Here is a 21,449-nt window from a genome sequence, read left to right as displayed (position 1 = left end):
GAACCCAACATATCCGATCTTTTTTTTTATCAGATCCAATCCGACCTAACCCAAAAACCTCAAATTTTAATTTGATTTTTTTCAGATTGAAACATGTTATTTTGATGATTCGTCTGATTTTGACACTCTTAGAAAAAACTTCTTACTGATATATCGTGTTATTTGATGTGGATATCGGTTGAAATATGTTAATGGTGATATAATTAACGAATACGGACGGATGTGACACAACTGACTAACTGTAATTTACATAGATACGACAGAATTGAGTCGTCTGTGAAACGATCTTGAAAAAGACTTATTAAGAAATATGATGATAAGATCAATGTAAAATATGTGGTTATTATGGAGGATTTAACTTTAATAAAAAATTATAGATATAGAGATAAATTTAAACTAAAACGATATATGTAAACCAACCATTTGATTCACGATCGAAAATCAAAACCAAAACCAAAGATAAGATAACATTACAAACGAGTGCAGTAGCAGACTCAGCTACTGCACGTGCATGCATGGCCCCCGTTCTGTATTGTCCATACAACTACGTACACAACCATATCCATTGTCTGGACGAATTAAAGATACTTGGTCCATTGCTATTTATTTTTTTATTCGTTATTCTTTCACTCGCACACTTTTATTTCCATATAAAACACAGCATAAGGTTGGTTTAGTTGTGAGTTTCGACTTCGTTAAAGTCGGCATCCACAGCTTGGCCGGCGTAGCTGCAGCACCTGCAGCCGTGGTAGCCTCGTCCGCAGCAGCCGTGGCGGCAGCGCCTCCCACGGCCGCCGTACTGGTCAGGTTCAGCTTCGGTTACCTTGGCTGCATAATTCGGAAACATCGGTTAAATGATTTAATTTGGTCACGTCATGAAATATATTAGTATAAAACCAAAGGTGATTAATTATTATAACGTTAAATGTGCAACGGATGGTGCATAAAATATTCAAAAGTACCACAATAACTAATATTCCGATTTTCGATTAATTAATTTGCTTTAAAAATTTACAAAGAACGCCCCTTGATTAATCATTATTCTTGAAGTCCAAATAATTGTGAATAGCTAGCTATAAAATTTATATTAAAAGTACCCAAAAAAAATTAATTTGTGAAGTTTTCTTATATCAGTCTTGTGAAAGAATGGATAAAGCACTTCTTGTTGGAGATTTCGTAGTAGATGCACAAATATAACCTATATATATATGTGTGTGTGTGTGTGTGTGTGTGTGTGTGTGTGTGTGTGTGTGTGTGTGTAATCTAAAGTGATGAAATAAAATGTTTTTACATGTTTCCTCAAGCAAGTCCCTCGCGGCAACCTCGGAGGAAATGAGAAGAAGCATGGCTACCAAGAGGCCAAGAAACATAATTGCCTTGGAACCCATTTTCAATTGTGATTTGAAATTTCGTAATGTGGGATGATAATATTGAGATATATGCCTCACTATTTATAGATAAATCAATGGCAATATCAAGGGTATAATTGTCAATTGAGGATTTTATTTATTTATGTGATAAGTAGGCCCATAACTTAGTGGATGGGTGTTGGAGAATGCTTTAATATGTATGGATATTAATTACGCGTATGAATTTGGGAGGGCTGCCATCATCATCATCATCATCTTCATCTTCATCTTCATCTTCATTATTATTGTTATGTTATAATTATTCATCTAAAAATAACTAGGAAAAAGATGCCGATGAGACTCTGTCTAATGATTAAGGTTGAGATTTGTTGGTCTCATTTTCGAGTTCTGCTGATTGTTTGTAGCTTGCATGACTGCATAATGGACCCCTATAGCAACTACTTTGTATTCGTCCTCGCTTTACAAAAATGATTAACTCAATTTGCTATACAAATCCATTGTAGCCCATTATAAACTCATTTTAAATCTTTAATTTTTAACATCTGTGACAAATGGTATCACAATCACCCCTCCTTCAGAACGCGACGTCCTTGTCGCAGCCTGACCTCTCGATCCACCAGTACTGAGAATCTAGAGGTGGCTCCTACATGTTCAAGAGGTGGATTCCATAATGTAGCACTTTGCCCCACATGTTCAAGAGGTGGCTCCCATGCACGTAGCACTTTGCCTCGCATAGAACTTATTTTCGTTGTTCGTCACTGGTGACCGGCTCTGATACCACCTAAATGTCACACCCCGAAACTCAGGGTTGACACCGGCGTCGTTTAACAATCACACAACCGAAAACAACGAGCCTCGTAGCACAGTATAAACCAAAAACCAGTTTATATCATGATTTCAAATAGAAATAACATTGTCTTTACTTACCGAAAATGATAGAATAAGTGCAAAAACATTACAACCAAATAATAAAACTTAAACTTAAACTTAAAATTAAACTAAAATTTCGAATCTCGAATTTCACCAGCCCCAAAACTAACCCGACTCTTCTTCCTTAACCTGTTCCTCGGATTTATCTGAGAGGGGAGAGTAAGGGTGAGTATTTTGGGAAATACTCAGCAAGTGGGGGCCGTATCGAGCACAATATAACAACATGCATACATTTCGAAAATCACATGACTTGCGTATATAATTCATAACGCATGCATAACATTGATCAGGCACTGAGATTCCTCTACTTTCTATGGTTTACTGATAGCAGTCCCTAATTTTTATTCCTCTAAGGGGGCGAGAACATATAGCGGTTACATCCACACCGTGTAAGGGTCATATCGTATTTGAGATTCCCTCCCATGTACAGTCGAATCCTCACAGTGCCCAAAACCACACGACAACCAACACAAGAACGGAGTCGAAAAACAACGTGTATTTTTAACATCTGTGACAAATGGTATCACAATCACCCCTCCTTCAGAACGCGACGTCTTACAGGTTCAAGAGGTGGCTCTTACAGGTTCAAGAGGTGGATTCCATAATGTAGCACTTTGCCCCACAGGTTCAAGAGGTGGCTCCCATGCAAGTAGCACTTTGCCCCGCATAGCACTTATTTCTCGTTGTTCGTCACTGGTGACCAGCTCTGATATCACTTAAATGTCACGCCCCGAAACTCAGGGTTGACACCGACATTGTTTAACAATCACACAACCGAAAACAACTAGCATCGTAGCACATGATTTATTCCTTAATATACTAAGTGCTGATTCTATTTTTTTTTAATTAGCTACCAAAATCCCATCCCATAATTGAGTTATTTAGCTACCAAAGTGTGAGATTTATTTCTTAATCTCTCGCCCTTAATTGGCTTGAAAATATAGTGGCTAGGTGTAAGGATTTTGTGCACAAATTTGATGATTTAATTCCATTTAACCTTGTATCTGTCCATCCCAATAATTAGGCATAGAATATAGTAGGATTTTTGAAAATTGTGTGCAATATCCATGCCTCAATCCTCTAGATCTTGTATAATATTCCAATCTTGTAAATCTCCCTCCCAAATTTTCGAAAATATGCATGTTCATGCATAAACTAATACCATTTAATTAAAGATTGTATTTCCAAAAGTATTACAAAATAATCTCATCTAAAATAAATATGTTCACCAAAATTCAATGGTCCTCCTAAGATTAGAGTTGTAGGTATTCACACTTTATAGGGGCATTTATTAGGCCAACGCATGATAATAACTCAAGTTTATTTTTTTTCAAATCATAATTCAATCAATTTAATTCAAATATCTATAAGGTTGATGGTAACAAAAATAATTGTTTAGTGGTGAAAAATCTGTTGAAAATGGGTTTTCTAAAACAGTACTGTGTAGAATATTTTAAGTATATTTCAGATTAAGTCTTACCAATAAACCAAATTATTATTATTTTATGATGATGAAACTAAGAACCACTATTTTTAGGTATGTATTGGGTGAATCCGAGTAGTATGCAAACTACGTTAGACAGTTGGAATATCTTTATTTATATATATATATATATATAAATAATAATAATTTCGGTCAGATAATTTTTTTTTGATATCATCTTTTATTTTATTTCGGATCGGTTTTTAGAATCCAGAATTTAGGTTAAAATCTAAAGCTTTTATGGGTACTTTATAAAATTGTTTTATAAATAATTAGAATGATTTTCGATTCAAGTTAATTTGGTTATTTTGCTACATATGTAATAATTTTATGGATGACATCAACTGAATTATTGTAGGAACGACAAGTTGGATCTTTTCTTTGATTTCTCATATGAACGACTTACTATTCATCAAGTGCATCATATTTTTAACTAACAGTATAAATAATCACAAGATCGGAAGAGAATCACAGTTACGTAGGTTACAGATATTAGACTTATCCTAGATTCTTAAAGTAACGTCGTCACCGTAATCTTGTTCGACGATCGACAAATATTATTACACACTCGATCGACAAATATTATTACCTTCTATCCTTATAAAATACTAAAACAGTATACACAAAAAACAAAACCACTCTACACTAGGATCCAAATTAGCCCACAGATTTCGAAAAAAAATATATCCGTACACAAATACTTTTAAAGCAAAATTTAATGGACTGGGCAGTCAATTTAGTAACAAATCTGATTGATATTCGGGATTTAATACGTTTTGGTCTCACTCGTGTGCCACTTGGCCAGAGCATTTGTGGACCAAGATAAATCAATCAAATAATTTATTAAATCAATGGTAGTAAATCATAAAATGATTTGAAATTCATATATTTAAATATATTTTTATTTTTATTATTTAGATAATTAACATAAAAAAATTCCAAATCATTCAATCTATATAGATTGAATGATTTGGAATTTTTTTATGTTAATTATCTAAATAATAAAAATAAAAATATATTTAAATATATGAATTTCAAATCATTTTATGATTTACTACCATTGATTTAATAAATTATTTGATTGATTTATCTTGGTCCACAAATGCTCTGGCCAAGTGGCACACGAGTGAGACCAAAACGTATTAAATCCCGAATATCAATCAGATTTGTTACTAAATTGACTCCCCAGTCCATTAAATTTTGCTTTAAAAGTATTTGTGTACGGATATATTTTTTTTCGAAATCTGTGGGCTAATTTGGATCCTAGTGTAGAGTGGTTTTGTTTTTTGTGTATACTGTTTTAGTATTTTATAAGGATAGAAGGTAATAATATTTGTCGATCGAGTGTGTAATAATATTTGTCGATCGTCGAACAAGATTACGGTGACGACGTTACTTTAAGAATCTAGGATAAGTCTAATATCTGTAACCTACGTAACTGTGATTCTCTTCCGATCTTGTGATTATTTATACTGTTAGTTAAAAATATGATGNAAGATTTTGCTTTTTTAGATTAAAAAAATCTAGCATAATTTATTTCTAGATAATAATATTTGGTTGAATTATCTCTAGATATTATAATATTTGATTTTAATATGATAATTATCTCTAAGATATTATATCCTAGTTTGAAAGAGTTTTATGCATATTAAACTCTTGTTTTCATATTTGTAGGATTGATTTTATGAGAAGATAATGTGGTCAAGATATTGTTGCATATATACGGAATATTGAAAGAAGAATTACACGATCGGGAGAGGAGAGCTGCTGAAGTTTTTTTGAAGATACACAAGTTCAGTATTGAAGATTTTCGTGTGAAGAATTTGGGTGATTGATTCGTATAATTACCATGCCGCTGATTGCTGTTGACCATACTCAAGAACAACACTGCGTGAAGTGTTGGGTGAAGAGTGGTTTTGTTTGGTTTTAAGTAATACGATTTTTTGTTTAATGCATTTAGTGTTTACTTTGAGTTTTTGATGCATTTTAATTCCTTGGAGGTTGAAGGAATTTGGTTTTGTTATTCTCACTAGTATTGTTTTATGTAAACGATTTACATATTTTTCTAGTGAATTTTTGTCATGAGTGTTGCACAAATCTGATGTTTATTTATTAAAAGTTTGCATTTGTGTTAAATAATCAATTTTCGCTGCATGTTGTGTGCTCGTGTTGACAACACCTGAGCACAACATTATACGTGATATAGAAGAATCACAAGCTTCGAGCCGACTTGGTTGAACACATTTTAACACATTGATGCAAATGCAATTAGGGAAAAATAAATTTATTATTAGTTATGAATATTTTAAATATGTTACGTTTTATTTTCATATCTGATTATAATGCTTTATTGTTAATGTTTCACCACTTCCTTTTAAATTAATAAAATTTCAATAATATTTATTCAAAATATTATATTAGTAAACTATACTAGATATTAACTAATATTAAAAAAATAAATTGAAATGTATTATTAATTTATTAAATAGTGTTGTGAAAAAGTAAAAATTTACGGTAAAAAGTAAAAATCTCAAACTCTCAAAATTATCATACTACACACTTTATAATATTTTTCTCTCAACTCAATTGTGTTTTTCTTCACAAATGAGAGATCTATTTATAGAAAATTTTTACAAATAATCCAAATATAAATTACATCATTACCTTCATCATCACACACAAATTTCAATATTCAACACCTAATTTTACCTAATTTTCAACATTCAAATATTCAATACACACATTTTAAATATTATTTTTCAACACTCCCCCTTGTGATGATGATCATAATGATTGTCTTCATTACGTGTTTTTATACTGCCTCGTTAAAAACCTTACTAGGAAAAACCCATTGGGATAAAAACCATAGTAAGGGAAAAAGAGTGCAGTCACGTAAACTCCCCCTCATGTTGACACGAACAATTCTTCACAAATTTCGTAGATTGCGCATCCCAATATTATATATGTGCTTTCTGAATATTGTCGTAGGAAGTGCCTTTGTGAAGAGATCTGATGAGTTTTCACTTGATTGAATGTGACGAACATCAATACATTTATTCTTCTCAAGCTCCTTGGTGAATGCGAAGAACTTAGGAGGAATATGTTTAGTTCTGTCGCTTTTTATGTATCCTTCTTTCATTTGAGCAACACATGCAGCATTATCTTCATATAGTATCACAGGCTTCTCGTCGAATGATAATCCGCATGAGATTTGGATATGTTGAGTCATTGATTTTAACCACACACATTCACGGCTTGCTTCATGTAGTGCAATAATCTCGGCATGATTTGATGAAGTTGTTACAAGTGTTTGTTTCTGTGAACGCCAAGAAATTGCAGTGCCTCCACGAGTAAATACATATCCAGTTTGAGAACGTGCTTTGTGTGGATCAGATAAGTATCCAGCATCGGCATAACCAATTATACTTGGATTAGCATCTTTTGAATACAAAAGTCCCAAGTCTGTCGTTCCTCGTAGATAACGGAATATATGTTTAATTCCGTTCCAATGTCTCTTTGTTGGATATGTGCTAAATCTTGCCAATAAATTTACGGCAAAAGATATATCAGGCCTTGTACAATTTGTAAGATACATAAGGGCACCGATAGCACTTAGATATGGTACTTCTGGACCAAGAATATCTTCATCATCTTCACATGGACGGAATGGATCCTTTTCTATGTTTAATGATCTAACAACCATTGGAGTACTTAAAGGATTTGATTTGTCCATATTAAAACGTTTAAGGATCTTTTCTGTATAATTTGTCTGGTGAACAAATATTCCACATTCTTTTTGTTCAATTTGTAAACCCAGACAATACTTGGTTTTTCCAAGATCCTTCATTTCAAATTCTTCTTTCAAGTATGACACAACTTCTTGAATTTCCTTATTTGTTCCAATGATGTTTAAATCATCAACATATACAGCAATAATTACGCATCCGGATGTTGTTTTCTTAATGAAAACACAAGGGCATATTGAATTATTTACATATCCCTTTTTCATCAAGTGATCACTTAGCCTATTATACCACATTCTGCCGGATTGCTTCAACCCATATAATGATCTTAGTAATTTCACAGAATAACATTCTCTGGGTTTTGAACTTTGTGCTTCAGGCATCTTAAATCCTTCAGGGATTTTCATATATATATTACTATCAAGTGATCCATATAAGTAGGCTGTAACAACATCCATAAGACGCATTTCTAAATTTTCAGATACTGCCAAGCTAATCAAATACCGAAACGTAATTGCATCCATCACAGGAGAATACGTTTCTTCATAATCAATTCCAGGCCTTTGAGAAAAACCTTGTGCAACAAGTCGAGCTTTATATCTTACTATTTCATTTTTCTCATTTCGCTTTCGAATAAAAACCCATTTGTATCCAACAGGTTTTACACCTTCAGGTGTAAGGACTATAGGTCCAAAAACATTACGTTTATTTAGCGAATCCAATTCAACCTGGATGGCATCTTTCCATTTTATCCAATCCTGCCGATTTTTACATTCACCAAAAGATTTTGGTTCATGATCTTCATTATCATTTATGATGTCGATTGCCACATTATAAGAAAATATATCATCAATTTCTTCTATATCTTTTCGGTTCCATATTTTTCCAGTATTAATATAATTGATAGAGATTTCATGATTCTCGTCAGTTTGTGGTTCTGACAAAACATTTTCATCATCATGTGTTTCTTCAGGAACATCATTCTCTATTTTGTGATCATTATGTGTTTCTTCAGGAACATCATTCTCTATTTTGTGATCATTGTGTTTCTCTATGAATTTTCTTTTTCGAGGATTTTTATCCTTGGAACCAACTGGCCTTCCACGCTTCAGGCGTTTAATGACATCATGACTATCTTCAATTTGTTTCTTCGGAATTTCAATTCGAGCAGGGGCATTTGCAGCATGTATATATGATTTAGTTACCCCTTTTGTGTCTGCAAATGCATCTGGTATTTGATTTGCTATTCTTTGCAAGTGCACAATTTGCTGTACATCTTTTTCACATTGTTTTGTTCTTGGATCCAGATGTAACAATGATGATACATACCATGTAATTTCTTTTTCGGTATGTTTCTGTTCTCCCCCTAACATTGGGAAGATTTCCTCATTAAAATGACAATCAGCAAAACGTGCTGTGAACACGTCGCCTGTCTGTGGTTCAAGATATCGAATGATCGATGGACTATCATAACCAATATAAATTCCAATCTTTCTTTGAGGTCCCATTTTCTTTCGTTGAGGTGGTGCAATAGGCACATACACCATACATCCAAAAATTCTCAGATGAGAAATGTCTGGTTCTTTACCAAATGCAAGCTGCAATGGGGAGTATTTATGATATGCACTTGGTCTGATGCGAATTAATGAAGCAGCATGTAAAATTGCATGTCCCCATATAGAAATAGGGAGCTTTGTTTTCATAATCATTGGTCTAGCAATCATTTGCAGACGTTTAATCAATGATTCAGCCAATCCATTTTGAGTATGTACATGAGCAACAGGATGCTCAACAATGATTCCCATAGACATACAATAATCATTGAAAGTCTGGGAAGTAAATTCACCAGCATTATCAAGTCTAATTTTCTTGATTGTATAATCGGGAAATTGATTCCTCAATTTTATTATTTGAGCAAGTAATCTTGCAAATGCAACATTTCGAGTTGACAATAAACATACATGTGACCATCTGCTGGAGGCATCAATCAATACCATAAAGTATCTGAATGGTCCACATGGTGGATGGATTGGTCCACAAATATCACCCTGAATACGTTCAAGAAACATTGGTGATTCAGTTTGGATTTTGGCTGGTGATGGTCTTATAATAAGTTTTCCAAGAGAACATGCTTTACATTGAAACTTATTATTCTGAAAGATCTTCTGGTCTTTCAATGGATGACCATGTGTATTTTCTATAATTCTTCGCATCATTGTTGAACCAGGATGTCCTAATCGATCATGCCAATTGGTTAATATTGAAGAATTATCAATTACCATGTTTGATTCAATGGGACGTATATGTGTATAATGCAATCCAGTAGGGAGCATTGGTAGTTTTTCAATCACATATTTCTTTCCTGATTTATATGTGGTAAGACACATATATTTCTCATTCCCTTCATTCATTGTTTGAGTATCATACCCATGGGAATATATATCATTAAAACTCAACAAATTTCTTTTCGATTGTGGTGAATATAAAGCATCATTGATCAAAAATTTTGTACCATTAGGTAACAAAAATTGTGCTTTACCACATCCTTTAATCAAGTCTACAGGACCTGATATTGTATTCACCATTGTTTTTGTTGGTTTTAGTTCCAAGAAATATCTTTTATCTCGGAGGATAGTGTGCGTTGTACCACTATCGGGTATGCAAACTTCAGCTTTGCTCATAGCATTTTCCATATTTGAACTTCAAAAAATATGCAATGAAAAAAAATTAATGACAATACATATGTAAATATAACACATATCATAATTGTACAATAAAACATTATCATATAAATACATGAAAAATAAATTATTGTACATTTATATTCTACCACTATATTGTTCATTTTCAGAGAAATCATTGAGAAAATCTGCAGCATCAATATTGTTCATTTCTATCCAACCAACATATTGATCATTTCCAGAGAAATCATTCATAAAATCAGCACCATCAAAATGAGTTGAATCACTCAAACGGTCACTTCGCTCAGTGAAGTTGGTCTCTTTTTCTTTCCCCTTTATCGATTCTTTATAGAGCTTGCAAAGGTGCTCAGGGGCTCGACAAATACGATACCAATGTCCTGGAGTAATCGCATCTGAAACAAGAACTTTCAAATCTTTTCGAGTGATTTTCATTAATACTCATGTTCTCATGATGCCTTTTCTGTAGGTTGTTCGTGACGCCCTTTTGAGATGAGTTATAAAAATAACTATCTCTATTGTTTTCAAAACCATGGCCTCGACCACGACCACGACCAATTTCACGTCCACGTCCACGACCACGACCTCGACCTCGACCTCGACCTCGACCAAAACCTTGTCTTTGAATTTGATTTTGGTTTTCAGGTTTAAATTCATTTTTACTTACAGCATTTACTTCTGGAAATGCTGATGATCCAGTGGGTCGGGACTGATGATTTCTCATTAGTAGCTCGTTGTTTTTTTCCGCCACAAGAAGACAGGCGATGAGCTCAGAATATCTCGCAAATCCACGCACTCTATATTGTCGCTGTAAAGTTATATTTGATGCGTGAAACGTGGAAAATGTTTTTTCAAGCATTTCCGATTCTGTGACCTCATGTCCACAAAATTTTAGCTGCGAGATTATTCGATACATCGCTGAATTGTAATCACTGACTTTCTTAAAATCTTGGAATCTTAACATATTCCATTCATCACGGGCGGTCGGAAGTATAACTTCCCTTATATGTTCAAATCTTTCTTTCAATCCTTTCCACAGAGCCATGGGATCTTTTTCGATGAGATATTCACATTTTAAACCTTCATCGAGATGTCGACGCAAAAATATTATAGCTTTTGCTTTTTCTTGTGATGAAGATATACCATTTTCTTTAATGGTCTCGCTTAGACCCAATGACTCAAGATGCATTTCTACATCGAGAGTCCATGGCATATAATTTTTCCCCGTAATGTCGAGTGCAACAAATTCGAGCTTTGTCAAGTTTGACATGGTGGTACTAAAAAAAATTATGATGCATTTTATTAGTTAATGAATATTGCAATACAAAGTAATGGATAAACAACAAATACAAGCATTCGTAAAAATAAAGAAAACACATGAGGAGGATATTCTCCGATAAGTACAAGATTCGTGAGTATTATAACCAAAATAATTAAAAATAACTTTGTGAAAGCCATCTTCTTTTTTCTTCAAAAATTTGATGAAGAATAATTTTAGAGAAGAAGAGAAAGTTGGAGTGATTGAATGTGTTTGTGAGATCATATTTATAGGGCAAAAACTAGCCGTTTTGTTACCGTTTATGACCGTTGGTGTACAAGAAAATAAATGTATGTATTTGTATAATTTTATGGTAATAATATGGTGTATATAATATTAGTAATGTTTTAAATAATTATGTATATCATATCACAATATTATAATGAGGTGTCATAAGATATTTTGTTTAAAAACCTTATAGATTTTTATACTTGTCGTATCCCTTACCGGGAGTGTGGGATGTCGTCTTAACATCCTCCCAGGATTTATAACGAGTTTTTTGAAAAATTTATTTTATTATTTATAATAACATTATATTATATAGTAAATATATAAACAATAAATAAATAAACAATAAAATAAATATTATTACTTTTGTTACCTTTTTCTTCTGTTTTGGAGCTTGGAAAAATATGGAGGACTTTTAGAGCTTCGTGCTGATAACGTGTTGTGAAAAAGTAAAAATTTACGATAAAAAGTAAAAATCTCAAACTCTCAAAATTATCACACTACAAACTTTATAATATTTTTCTCTCAACTCAATTGTGTTTTTCTTCACAAATGAGATATCTATTTATAGAAAATTTTTACAAATAATCCAAAAATAAATTACATCATTACCTTCATCATCACACACAAATTTCAATATTCAACACCTAATTTTACCTAATTTTCAACATTCAAATATTCAACATTCAAATATTCAATACACACATTTTAAATATTATTTTTCAACAAATAGAACTTATATATGTTATTATTAAATTTATTAATATGGCTATCATGAATATATATTTTTGATGATATAATATATATGAATATTATAAATAAAGATATATAGTAAATAAAAAAATGTAGATAATGATGTGTGAATTAGTGGTATATAACAAAAAGTTTCTTTTGAGTTTATGATTGCGTGTAGAGGTTTATAGAAGTTGAGTGTAACACCAAAAATCGTTCACAAAGTTAAATTTTTATTCATGTTGTATTTTTAAGATTTATATGAAATTATTTTATATTAAAATCTTAAGGGCTGAAACTAAGTAGAAGAACCAACTTTCAGATTTATAGGCTTTTTCTAAATATTTCTTGAAAACAAAAACCCATTTTAATTTTAAAAAATAAAAAAGGAGAATTTAGGAAAGGCCCCATCGGCCTAACCCAACAAACAAAATAAAAGGAAAAGGAAGGGGAAAGAAGTCGGGCAATAGGGAGAAGAAAAAAAAAACGAGACAATTTTGAGATTTTATTAAAATGAAAAACCATAAATATTATTTTTTTTATATGATTTTTCATAAGAATATGACATTTTAATAAAAAAAATTACATGAGATATGATCATATGGTCATTTAAATAAGATAGTTTAATGTGCTAATGGATTTACATTAATGGAGTTTTTTCTTCCAATTTAACATTAAATAAAACAAGATTATATTTGGCATTAAATACAATATAAATGATGACTCAAAAGTCAGTTAGTATAAGAAGTTCATATTATATACGTGTATCTATGATATGTGTATTTATCATTCATTGAAAAATTTTAAAGGAATTAATCAACATGCATGTCCTGTAATAAACGGTAGATGAAAATCATAATCTGAATCTCAGGATCTCATGTTAAATAATTAAGAAATTTAGATTAATAAGCGGAAGCGTATTTAAATCGATAATAAACTATAATCTGGTCACTAAAAAAAAAAAAGCAAAAGACAACGGTTAAAAATCGTTGTCGTAGGTCAAATAAAACCGTTGTTAAAAGCCCTGTGGTTAAAGGGTGTGCTCAAAGACAACGGTGAAAAAACTGTTGTCGTAGACGTCTAAAGACGACGGTGAAAAACCGTTGTCGTAGGTATGTAAAACCGTTGTTAAAGGTCATGTGGTTAAAGCATTCGCTAAAAGACAACGGTTTTGGAGTGATGTGGTAGCTACAATTTGCGAAGGTTTTTAAAAAACCGTTGCAAATTTTGTATGTTTTCCGTCGCTAATTTTTTCAGTAAAATAAAAAAAATTCACTTTTAATATTTTAATAACTATAAAAAAAAACTCACACTCTTACTATGCTAACTATATTATTGATTTTAAAAATTTACTAAAATTTAAAGAGAAAAAATTTATCCTAATTCGAAACTAAAATTGTGTAAGGGAGAAAAATTTTAAGTGTTGTGAAGTGGTGTGGTAGAAAATGGACCGAGAAAGAGGATATTTATAGACAGTTTGCGACAGTTTTGACTTTAACCGTCGCTAATAGCGACGGTTATTTTTCTAACTGTCTCCGATTTAAAATTTGCGACGCTTTTATAAGAACCGTCGCTATATTTTGGCGACGGTTATTAAAAACCGTTGCTAAATATAGCGACGGTTAAGGCTAAACTTTCGCTACTTTTAAATCGACGACGATTTTTACAAAACCGTCGCTAAATTTAAATCGATGACTGTTTTGCTTAAAATTGGCGCTAAAATTAGCAACGGTTATACTTTAACAGTCGCAAGTTTTACATTAGCGACGGTGTAGTACAACCGTCGCTAATTTTAGAGACAGATTTTGCTTAAACTATCGCAAAATATAATATTGACAACAAATTAATAAAAAAACCAGTTGAAAAACAACGGTTCGTAGCTTTAAGAAAAACGCTAACAGACAACAGTTTAAAAACCGTTTTTGTAGCCCAAAAAAAAAAACGCTCATAGACAACTGTTTTTAAAAACCGTTGTCGTAGCCCAAAAAAAACGCTCATACACAACGGTTTTTAAAAAAAACAGTTGTCGTAGATATACCAAAGACAACGGTTTTAAAGAAACTGTTGTTAAAAGTAAAAAGACAATGGTTTTAATAAAAACCGTTGTCTTTGATGTGTTGTTGAAACTGTTTTTTCTTGTAATGGGTAGATCTGAATGCCATAGTCTTCCAGATCAACACGATTTTTCTAAGACATATTTTAAATATTTTCACCGTCTCTAACTATTGAAAGGTATAATATAGAATGATTTCATCGCATAACCTGTGGCTATGTGATACAATGTTACGTTTGGCACACAAGAAAGATAAGAACAATTCATATATGTCGATTTCAGACCAAGCATTCATTCTTGGTTGTTTCATAGAAGACAATGTTATTTTCAGGAAGAAATGCACGGAGCGTGTCTATAACCTAGGCTAGCTATGGGGGTAGAATAAGAGGAACTTCGGCTGCTAGGATGCGTTTTCCTCATGGACCATCCCCAATAAGGGAGTTTCCACTTTTGATCCATGTTAGCCCCTATGATACAAGAAAATTCCTATATGCAACATCCGCCGATCGCGAAAGCAAACATAATTAGGACGGAAATCCTATATCAGTGCATTAGGTTTTCTCTGAGGGGAGTGAAGAAGTTTGTTGATGCTTAGGTACACATACGAGAGTGACTATGACTCTACCTAGAGCTTGCCACGATTCCTATAGCAACATCTGAATTGTCACTACTACAAAAACGGCAAACGACAACGGATTTGTCGTACCCATTTAAAAACTGTTGTAACTGAGGGTGTTGTTGAAAGTCCGTTCAACAACAACGGTTTTTATCCGTTGTGGTAGATCAAATTTGAGACGGTTTTTAAAACCGTCGCAAATAAAAATAGCGACGGGTATGAATAAAACCGTCGCTAATTCAAAATTAGCGACGGTTATCAAATCAAAACGTCGCTAATTTAAAATTAGCGACGGGCAGCAATCACGACCGTCGCTAATTTTAGCGACGGTCATCTATCAAAATTTTCGTCGCTACTTTGTTTCGAAAAATAAAAAAATACTTTTAATAATTTAATAAATCTATAAGAAACTAATAATCCAAACTAAAATCGTGTAAAAGAAAAAAATTTAAAGTGTTGTGAAGTAGTAAAATCGTGTAAAAGAGAAAAATTTTAAGTGTTATAAAGTGGTTAGAAAAATTTTAAGTGTTGTGTGAAAGTGATAAAATTGTGTAAGAGAAAAAAAATTTTAAGTGTTGTGTGAAGTGATGAAATGGTGTAAGAGAGAAAAATTTTAAGTGTTATGAAGTGGTGAGAAAAATTTTAAGTGTTGTGTGAAGTGATAAAATGGTGTAAAAGAGAAAAATTTTAAGTGTTGTGGAGGAAAATGGAACGAAAATGGAGATATTTATAGACAGTTTGTGACGGATTTTCGTTAAACCGTCGCTATTGGCCACGATAAATGATAAACCGTCGCATATTTTTATTTGGCAACGGTTTGGATTTAAACCGTCGCTAAAATTAGAGACGGTTTCAAAACAATGTCGCTAATTAAAACCGTCGCTAAATTTAAAGATGCGACGTTTTTTTTTAAAACAGTTGCTAAAATTAGCGACGGTTATTTTAAAACCGTCGCTAATTTAAACGTAGCGACGGTTTGTAAATTTAGCGACGGTTTTTGAAATAACAGTCGCTAAATATTGCAACGTTTTTCACAACCGTTGTTGTTTGTAAAAAAACCACGCTAATCGACAACGGTTTCTTCAAACCGTTGTCAATTGTCCAAAAAATCACGCTAATCGACAACAGTTCATAGAACCGTTGTCGTTGACCCAAAAAAAACGCTCAAAGACAACGGTTCTATAAAACCGTTGTCATTGATCCCAAAAACCGTTGTCTTTGACCTAAAAAATACAACGGTTTTTAAAAACCATTGTATTTGACCCCCCAAAGACAAAGGTTTTTAATAATCGTTGTCTTTGCCCCCCAAAAGACAATGTTTTCGATAAAACCGTTGTTAAAAAACATACGACAACGATTTTTGTGAAAAATCGTTATCGTATGTGCGTTGTTGTATGCAGAATTTCTTGTAGTGTGTCTCTAAAAAAAACTCGACTTTTTTTTGTTCTAAATCCGGAATAGGTACCGTGGACTTAAGATTTGGTTCTGGTTCCTAAAAATAAGAAACCAGAACCGTAAATTAATCTTAAATTTTAAGATCTTGAGAGATATATAGATATAATTAAACTACTTGATCTATATAAATTAAATTCAATCCCTTTATTTGTTTTTTTAATAGAAAAAATATTAGGCTCCTCAACACTTTTTCTAGTATCCTTTTATGTTCAATGGTATCATATCTTCAAATCTAATTAACTACTGTAGAGAAGAATTTCTTAGGCATTTTTTGCTGTTATGGTTAGGTTGTCAAATTCTCGCCAAATATTTTGCAATGTGATTCAACTTTTTCGTATCCTCCAATTGTGTTTTCAACTTTTCGAAGTTTTGACACTTGTCATACGAGGTAAAATGGAACAACATACTAGAAGATTTGTCGCCATAGGCAATATTCTTGCATATTTGGTCGTGTTATCCTTATGGTATTTTCTGTTCATGAACCAACTAGAAGATTTGTCGCCGTAGGCAATATTCTTCTTTGTGAAGGATTCAATTTGATTGGATGAGGGGATTGCAAGCTACTTTTTCTAACATAACCAAAGATAAATCACATTTTAGCACCCTAATTGTAGTATAAAATACTAACTATATGTGTATATTAATTTTATCTAGTTTATAGACAAAATACAAACAAGAATATACATGTCAATCAAACAAAAATACATTTCACAAAGAAATATGTAAAGTAGGAGACATGAAATCAAGATTTTCCTATCCAAAGTTTAGCTTAAAAAAAAAAAAAAAAAAAAAAAAAAAAAAAAAACAATACATACAAATATTGATGTGATTAATTCCCTGATGCCCTGGAAAGGCACGGGTCATCTTTGGATTCAGGCAAGAAGAGAAGACCAAAGCAGGATAAGATTTTAAGTTGCTCATGGGAAACTAAGTAGACACTACAAGAAATTCTGCATACAACAACGCACATACGACAACGGTTTTTCACAAAAACCGTTGTCGTATGTTTTTTAACAACGGTTTTATCGAAAACCGTTGTCTTTGGGGGCAAAGACAACGGTTTTTAAAAACCGTTGTCTTTTTGGAGTCAAAGACAACGGTTTTTGGGATCAATGACAACGGTTTATAGAACCGTTGTCTTTGAGCGTTTTTTTTGGGTCAACGACAACGGATCTATGAACTGTTGTCGATTAGCGTGTTTTTTTGAACATTTGACAACGTTTTGAAGAAACCGTTGTCGATTAGCGTGGTTTTTTGACAAACAACAACGGTTTTGGAAAACGTTGCAATATTTAGTTACGGTTATTTCAAACACCGTCGCTAAATTTAGCGACGGTATGTTAAAACCATCGCTACGTTTAAATTAGCGACGGTTTTGAAATAACAGTCGCTAATTTTAGCGACTGTTTTAACAAAACCCGTCGCATCTTTAAATTTAGCGACGGTTTTGACAAACCCGTCGCTACAATTAGCGACATTGTTTTGAAACCGTCGCTAATTTTAGCGACGGTTAAAATCCAAACCGTTGCTAAATAAAAATATGCGACGGTTTATCATTTACCGTCGCCAATAGCGACGGTTTAACCAAAATCCGTCGCAAACTGTCTATAAATAACTCCATTTTCGTTCTATTTTCCTCCACAACACTTAAAATTTTTCTCTTTTACACCATTTTATCACTTCACATAACACTTAAAATTTTTCTCACCACTTCATAACACTTAAAATTTTTCTCTCTTACACAATTTCATCACTTTACACAACACTTAAAATTTTTTTTTCTCTTACACAATTTTATCACTTTCACACAACACGTAAAATTTTTCTAACCACTTTATAACAATTAAAATTTTTCTCTTTTACACGATTTTACTACTTCACAACACTTAAAATTTTTTTCTTTTACACGATTTTTGTTTGGATTATTAGTTTCTTTTAGATTTATTAAATTATTAAAAGTATATTTTTATTTTTCGAAACAAATTAGCGACGGAAATCTTGACAGATGACCGTCGCTAAAATTAGCGACGGTCGTAATTGCTACCCGTCGCTAATTTTAAATTAGCGACGGTTTACGAAACTGTCGCTGATTTGAAGTAGCGACGGCTTATGTAACCATCGCTAATTTTGAATTAGCGATGGTTTTATTCATACCCGTCGCTATTTTTATTTGCGACGGTTTTAACAAATTCGATCTTCCACAACGGATAAAAACCGTTGTCGTTGAACGGACTTTCAACAACACCCTCAGTTACAACAGTTTTTAAATGGCTACGACAAAATCCGTTGTCGTTTGCCCTTTTTGTAGTAGTGAGAGCTCCGGTAGAATTTAGTTAGTCAGAGCTCATCTTGCCCGACCAAGGATCATCTCGTCCGACCAGGGTCATGATATCACTTAATCATCAGCAAATATCTTTCCAAATCGGGCTCCTTCCCACTTGGGCCGATCGCAAGGAGACGGGCCCACCAATATGGGTCACCATGCCTACTGAAAAAGAACATGGCATGGGCAGTTGTAAGAAGACAGGGCATGACAGCTGAGAGAGGACGGGACATGAGCAGATGTCTAATCATGAACGGTGTCTAAGCACTTTAATCGAGATCAATGTCAATACATACAAATATTGATGAGATTAATTCCCAGTTTCAAATCTTTCGAGATTGATCAAGAGTTCAATGTCAAGATTTACATAAACATAGACAACAAGTAATACTCAACAACAGAAAGAATGAGAATGGAAACTAAGAAATCAAGATGTACAGAATTTGAGTACCAAGAAGTGATATTTATGTAGGAGTTGAGTTGGATATTAGGTAGTTACTTGCAGCCCATAATCATATAGAAGCGTGACAGTAATCTACCGTCTACACAGAGTCAAACTTGAGCAAGGTCCCATTATACATAGACACACACGTACACTTACAATGCATGAACAAAGATACTTAATTCATGCATTTTTATTGATACTTTTACAAATGGAAACTGTTAAATTTATCAGAAAATTAAATAGTACATTATTTTATTAATTTTGGGAGTTGTCTTTATTTATACTTATTCGAAATCAGCCCCCATGCATGCAACGCCGTTAATTAACTTTTGCCTCAGCAGTTGGAGCCGCAAGGGGCTCCATTAATATAACCTAGCGGCTCAAGGAAGAACAGGAGCATATTTCTCAGTGGTAGTGCTCATCATTTGGGGAGGTCTCTTAGGGGGTCGAGGACGAAGTGGAGGGTACTCCTCGGCGGTAATAGAGCTCATCATCTGGGGAGGTCTCTTAGGTGGTCGAGGACGAAGTGGAGCGTATTCTTCCGCGTTAGTAGCGCTCATCATCTGCGGAGGTCTCTTAGGTGGTCGAGGACGAAGAGGAGGGTATTCCTCGGCGGTAGTACTCACCTTAGCTGCATATAAATCATATTAAGTATAATATTTTTTTTAAAAAAAGTTCACATGTTGTCTCGTTACGTTAATTCCATTGCATTCCTGCTTCTAGAAACCTCACTATCTGGACGTACATTGAACTTATATTTATCTTGTGAAATTGTAAGTTCAAATTTATAGTGCTGAAAAATGCATGCACAATACTTTCGACTTACATGTCTCGACGGGAACGGTCGTCTCTGCCAATTTCCGGGCTGCTGCTGACGAGGAAACGAGAAGAATCAAGGCTAGAAAGCCAAGAAAAAGAACTCCATTGGAACCTATTTTCATTTTCACCATATAGTAAACTTGAAAGTTGATGGGTTTATTTTGGTTTTTGATGAAAAAATTAGCATGTTGGTCTTCCCTATTTATAGACAAATCTTGTACAAGATTGGACATTATTATATTATTACATTTTCATCACCAAAAGTCCTTCACCTTATCTTGATATTAGTATAATTTTGGGCAGTGGTGGAACAAAGAATTCTTACCAAGGCGGCGGCCACTTATTTTAGGAGGAGGAATGGCAACTAATTAAAACTTTCCTCGGTTATATAAGGTTATCCATTCATATATTATATAATATATATATATATATATGAAAAGAACTAAAATAGAATAAAGCGAAGGGCCCTCTCAATCATTATATAATTATTCTTATCATATCAAAAGTGAGTGTAAACACATATTTGTAGCAATTTTGACTTCAATATTGATCAACATAACACATTGATTTTAGTTATTATTCTTGGTAAGAAGAAAGTACATCTCTTGGCCATTGATTTTAATAAAACTTTACCATCTAATAGTTGATTTTAGGGATGTAAGACAAACTCCAGAAATAAGATAACCCGCTCTAGTTGATTGAGAAAATTGCATTCTTGGTCCTGTAATTTGTATGTTTTATCGTTCAACTAACGGTCTTGGTCCATTAATTTACTCCTTTTTTTTTCGTTTTTAGTCATTTTTTCACTGGAGTATCGATCAACGTTGCACAATTTTTGGTGTCACGTCAACACTTTGATTACAAAATATTAAAATTGAAAGAAATCGCAAATTAATAGATTAAAACTATAAATCGACTCGATAAAATGATAAAATGAGAAACTATGTAAGATAAAAAGAGATTAAAAATGCCATTTCATATGGGAAGAATCTGGGATTTACCCTTCTGTCGGTGTCGACTAATTGGATCTAGGCAGACCGTTAGATAAACATTTAATATAGCCATGTGGCCTCGGAAATCGAGTAGGATGAATTTTTTTCTTTGGTTCAGGGGCGGACGATAGTGTATATGGGCAATAGTAGGTTATTGATTGGCAGAATTTTGTCCAAACTTTAATAGTCGAGTTGGTGGGTTCTAATCTTTTAATCACAAAATTATTGTGAGACGGTCTCACA

General features: G+C 33.1%; 1 protein-coding gene and 1 long non-coding RNA gene across 2 annotated transcripts; both read right to left on the bottom strand.

The window, feature by feature from the left end:
• Positions 1–407: 407 nt before the first annotated feature.
• Positions 408–1,569, bottom strand: LOC140964195 (uncharacterized). Its single transcript, XR_012172839.1, has 2 exons — positions 1,292–1,569; positions 408–828 (listed from the first exon to the last, which is right to left on the bottom strand). It is a non-coding gene; the product is annotated as an uncharacterized lncRNA (long non-coding RNA).
• A 17,939-nt stretch (positions 1,570–19,508) lies between these two features.
• On the bottom strand, positions 19,509–20,396 carry LOC140958942 (uncharacterized). Its single transcript, XM_073416574.1, has 2 exons — positions 20,222–20,396; positions 19,509–20,026 (listed from the first exon to the last, which is right to left on the bottom strand). The coding sequence occupies exons 1-2, from the start codon at positions 20,343–20,345 to the stop codon at positions 19,776–19,778; spliced, it is 375 nt and encodes a 124-aa protein (XP_073272675.1). The 5' UTR covers positions 20,346–20,396; the 3' UTR covers positions 19,509–19,775.
• Positions 20,397–21,449: the final 1,053 nt, after the last annotated feature.

Source organism: Primulina huaijiensis, chromosome 2, assembly GCF_012295235.1.
Source record: "Primulina huaijiensis isolate GDHJ02 chromosome 2, ASM1229523v2, whole genome shotgun sequence".
Taxonomy (NCBI): Eukaryota; Viridiplantae; Streptophyta; class Magnoliopsida; order Lamiales; family Gesneriaceae; genus Primulina; species Primulina huaijiensis.
This window is presented reverse-complemented; position numbering and strand designations above follow the sequence as displayed.

Bases quoted from the DNA above. Each gene is read 5' to 3' on its own strand.
- LOC140958942 (XM_073416574.1), bottom strand. From the start codon at position 20,345: ATGGTGAAAATGAAAATAGGTTCCAATGGAGTTCTTTTTCTTGGCTTT. The intron at 20,027-20,221 runs GTAAGTCGAAAG...ATTTATATGCAG, and splicing joins GACCGTTCCCGTCGAGACAT to CTAAGGTGAGTACTACCGCC.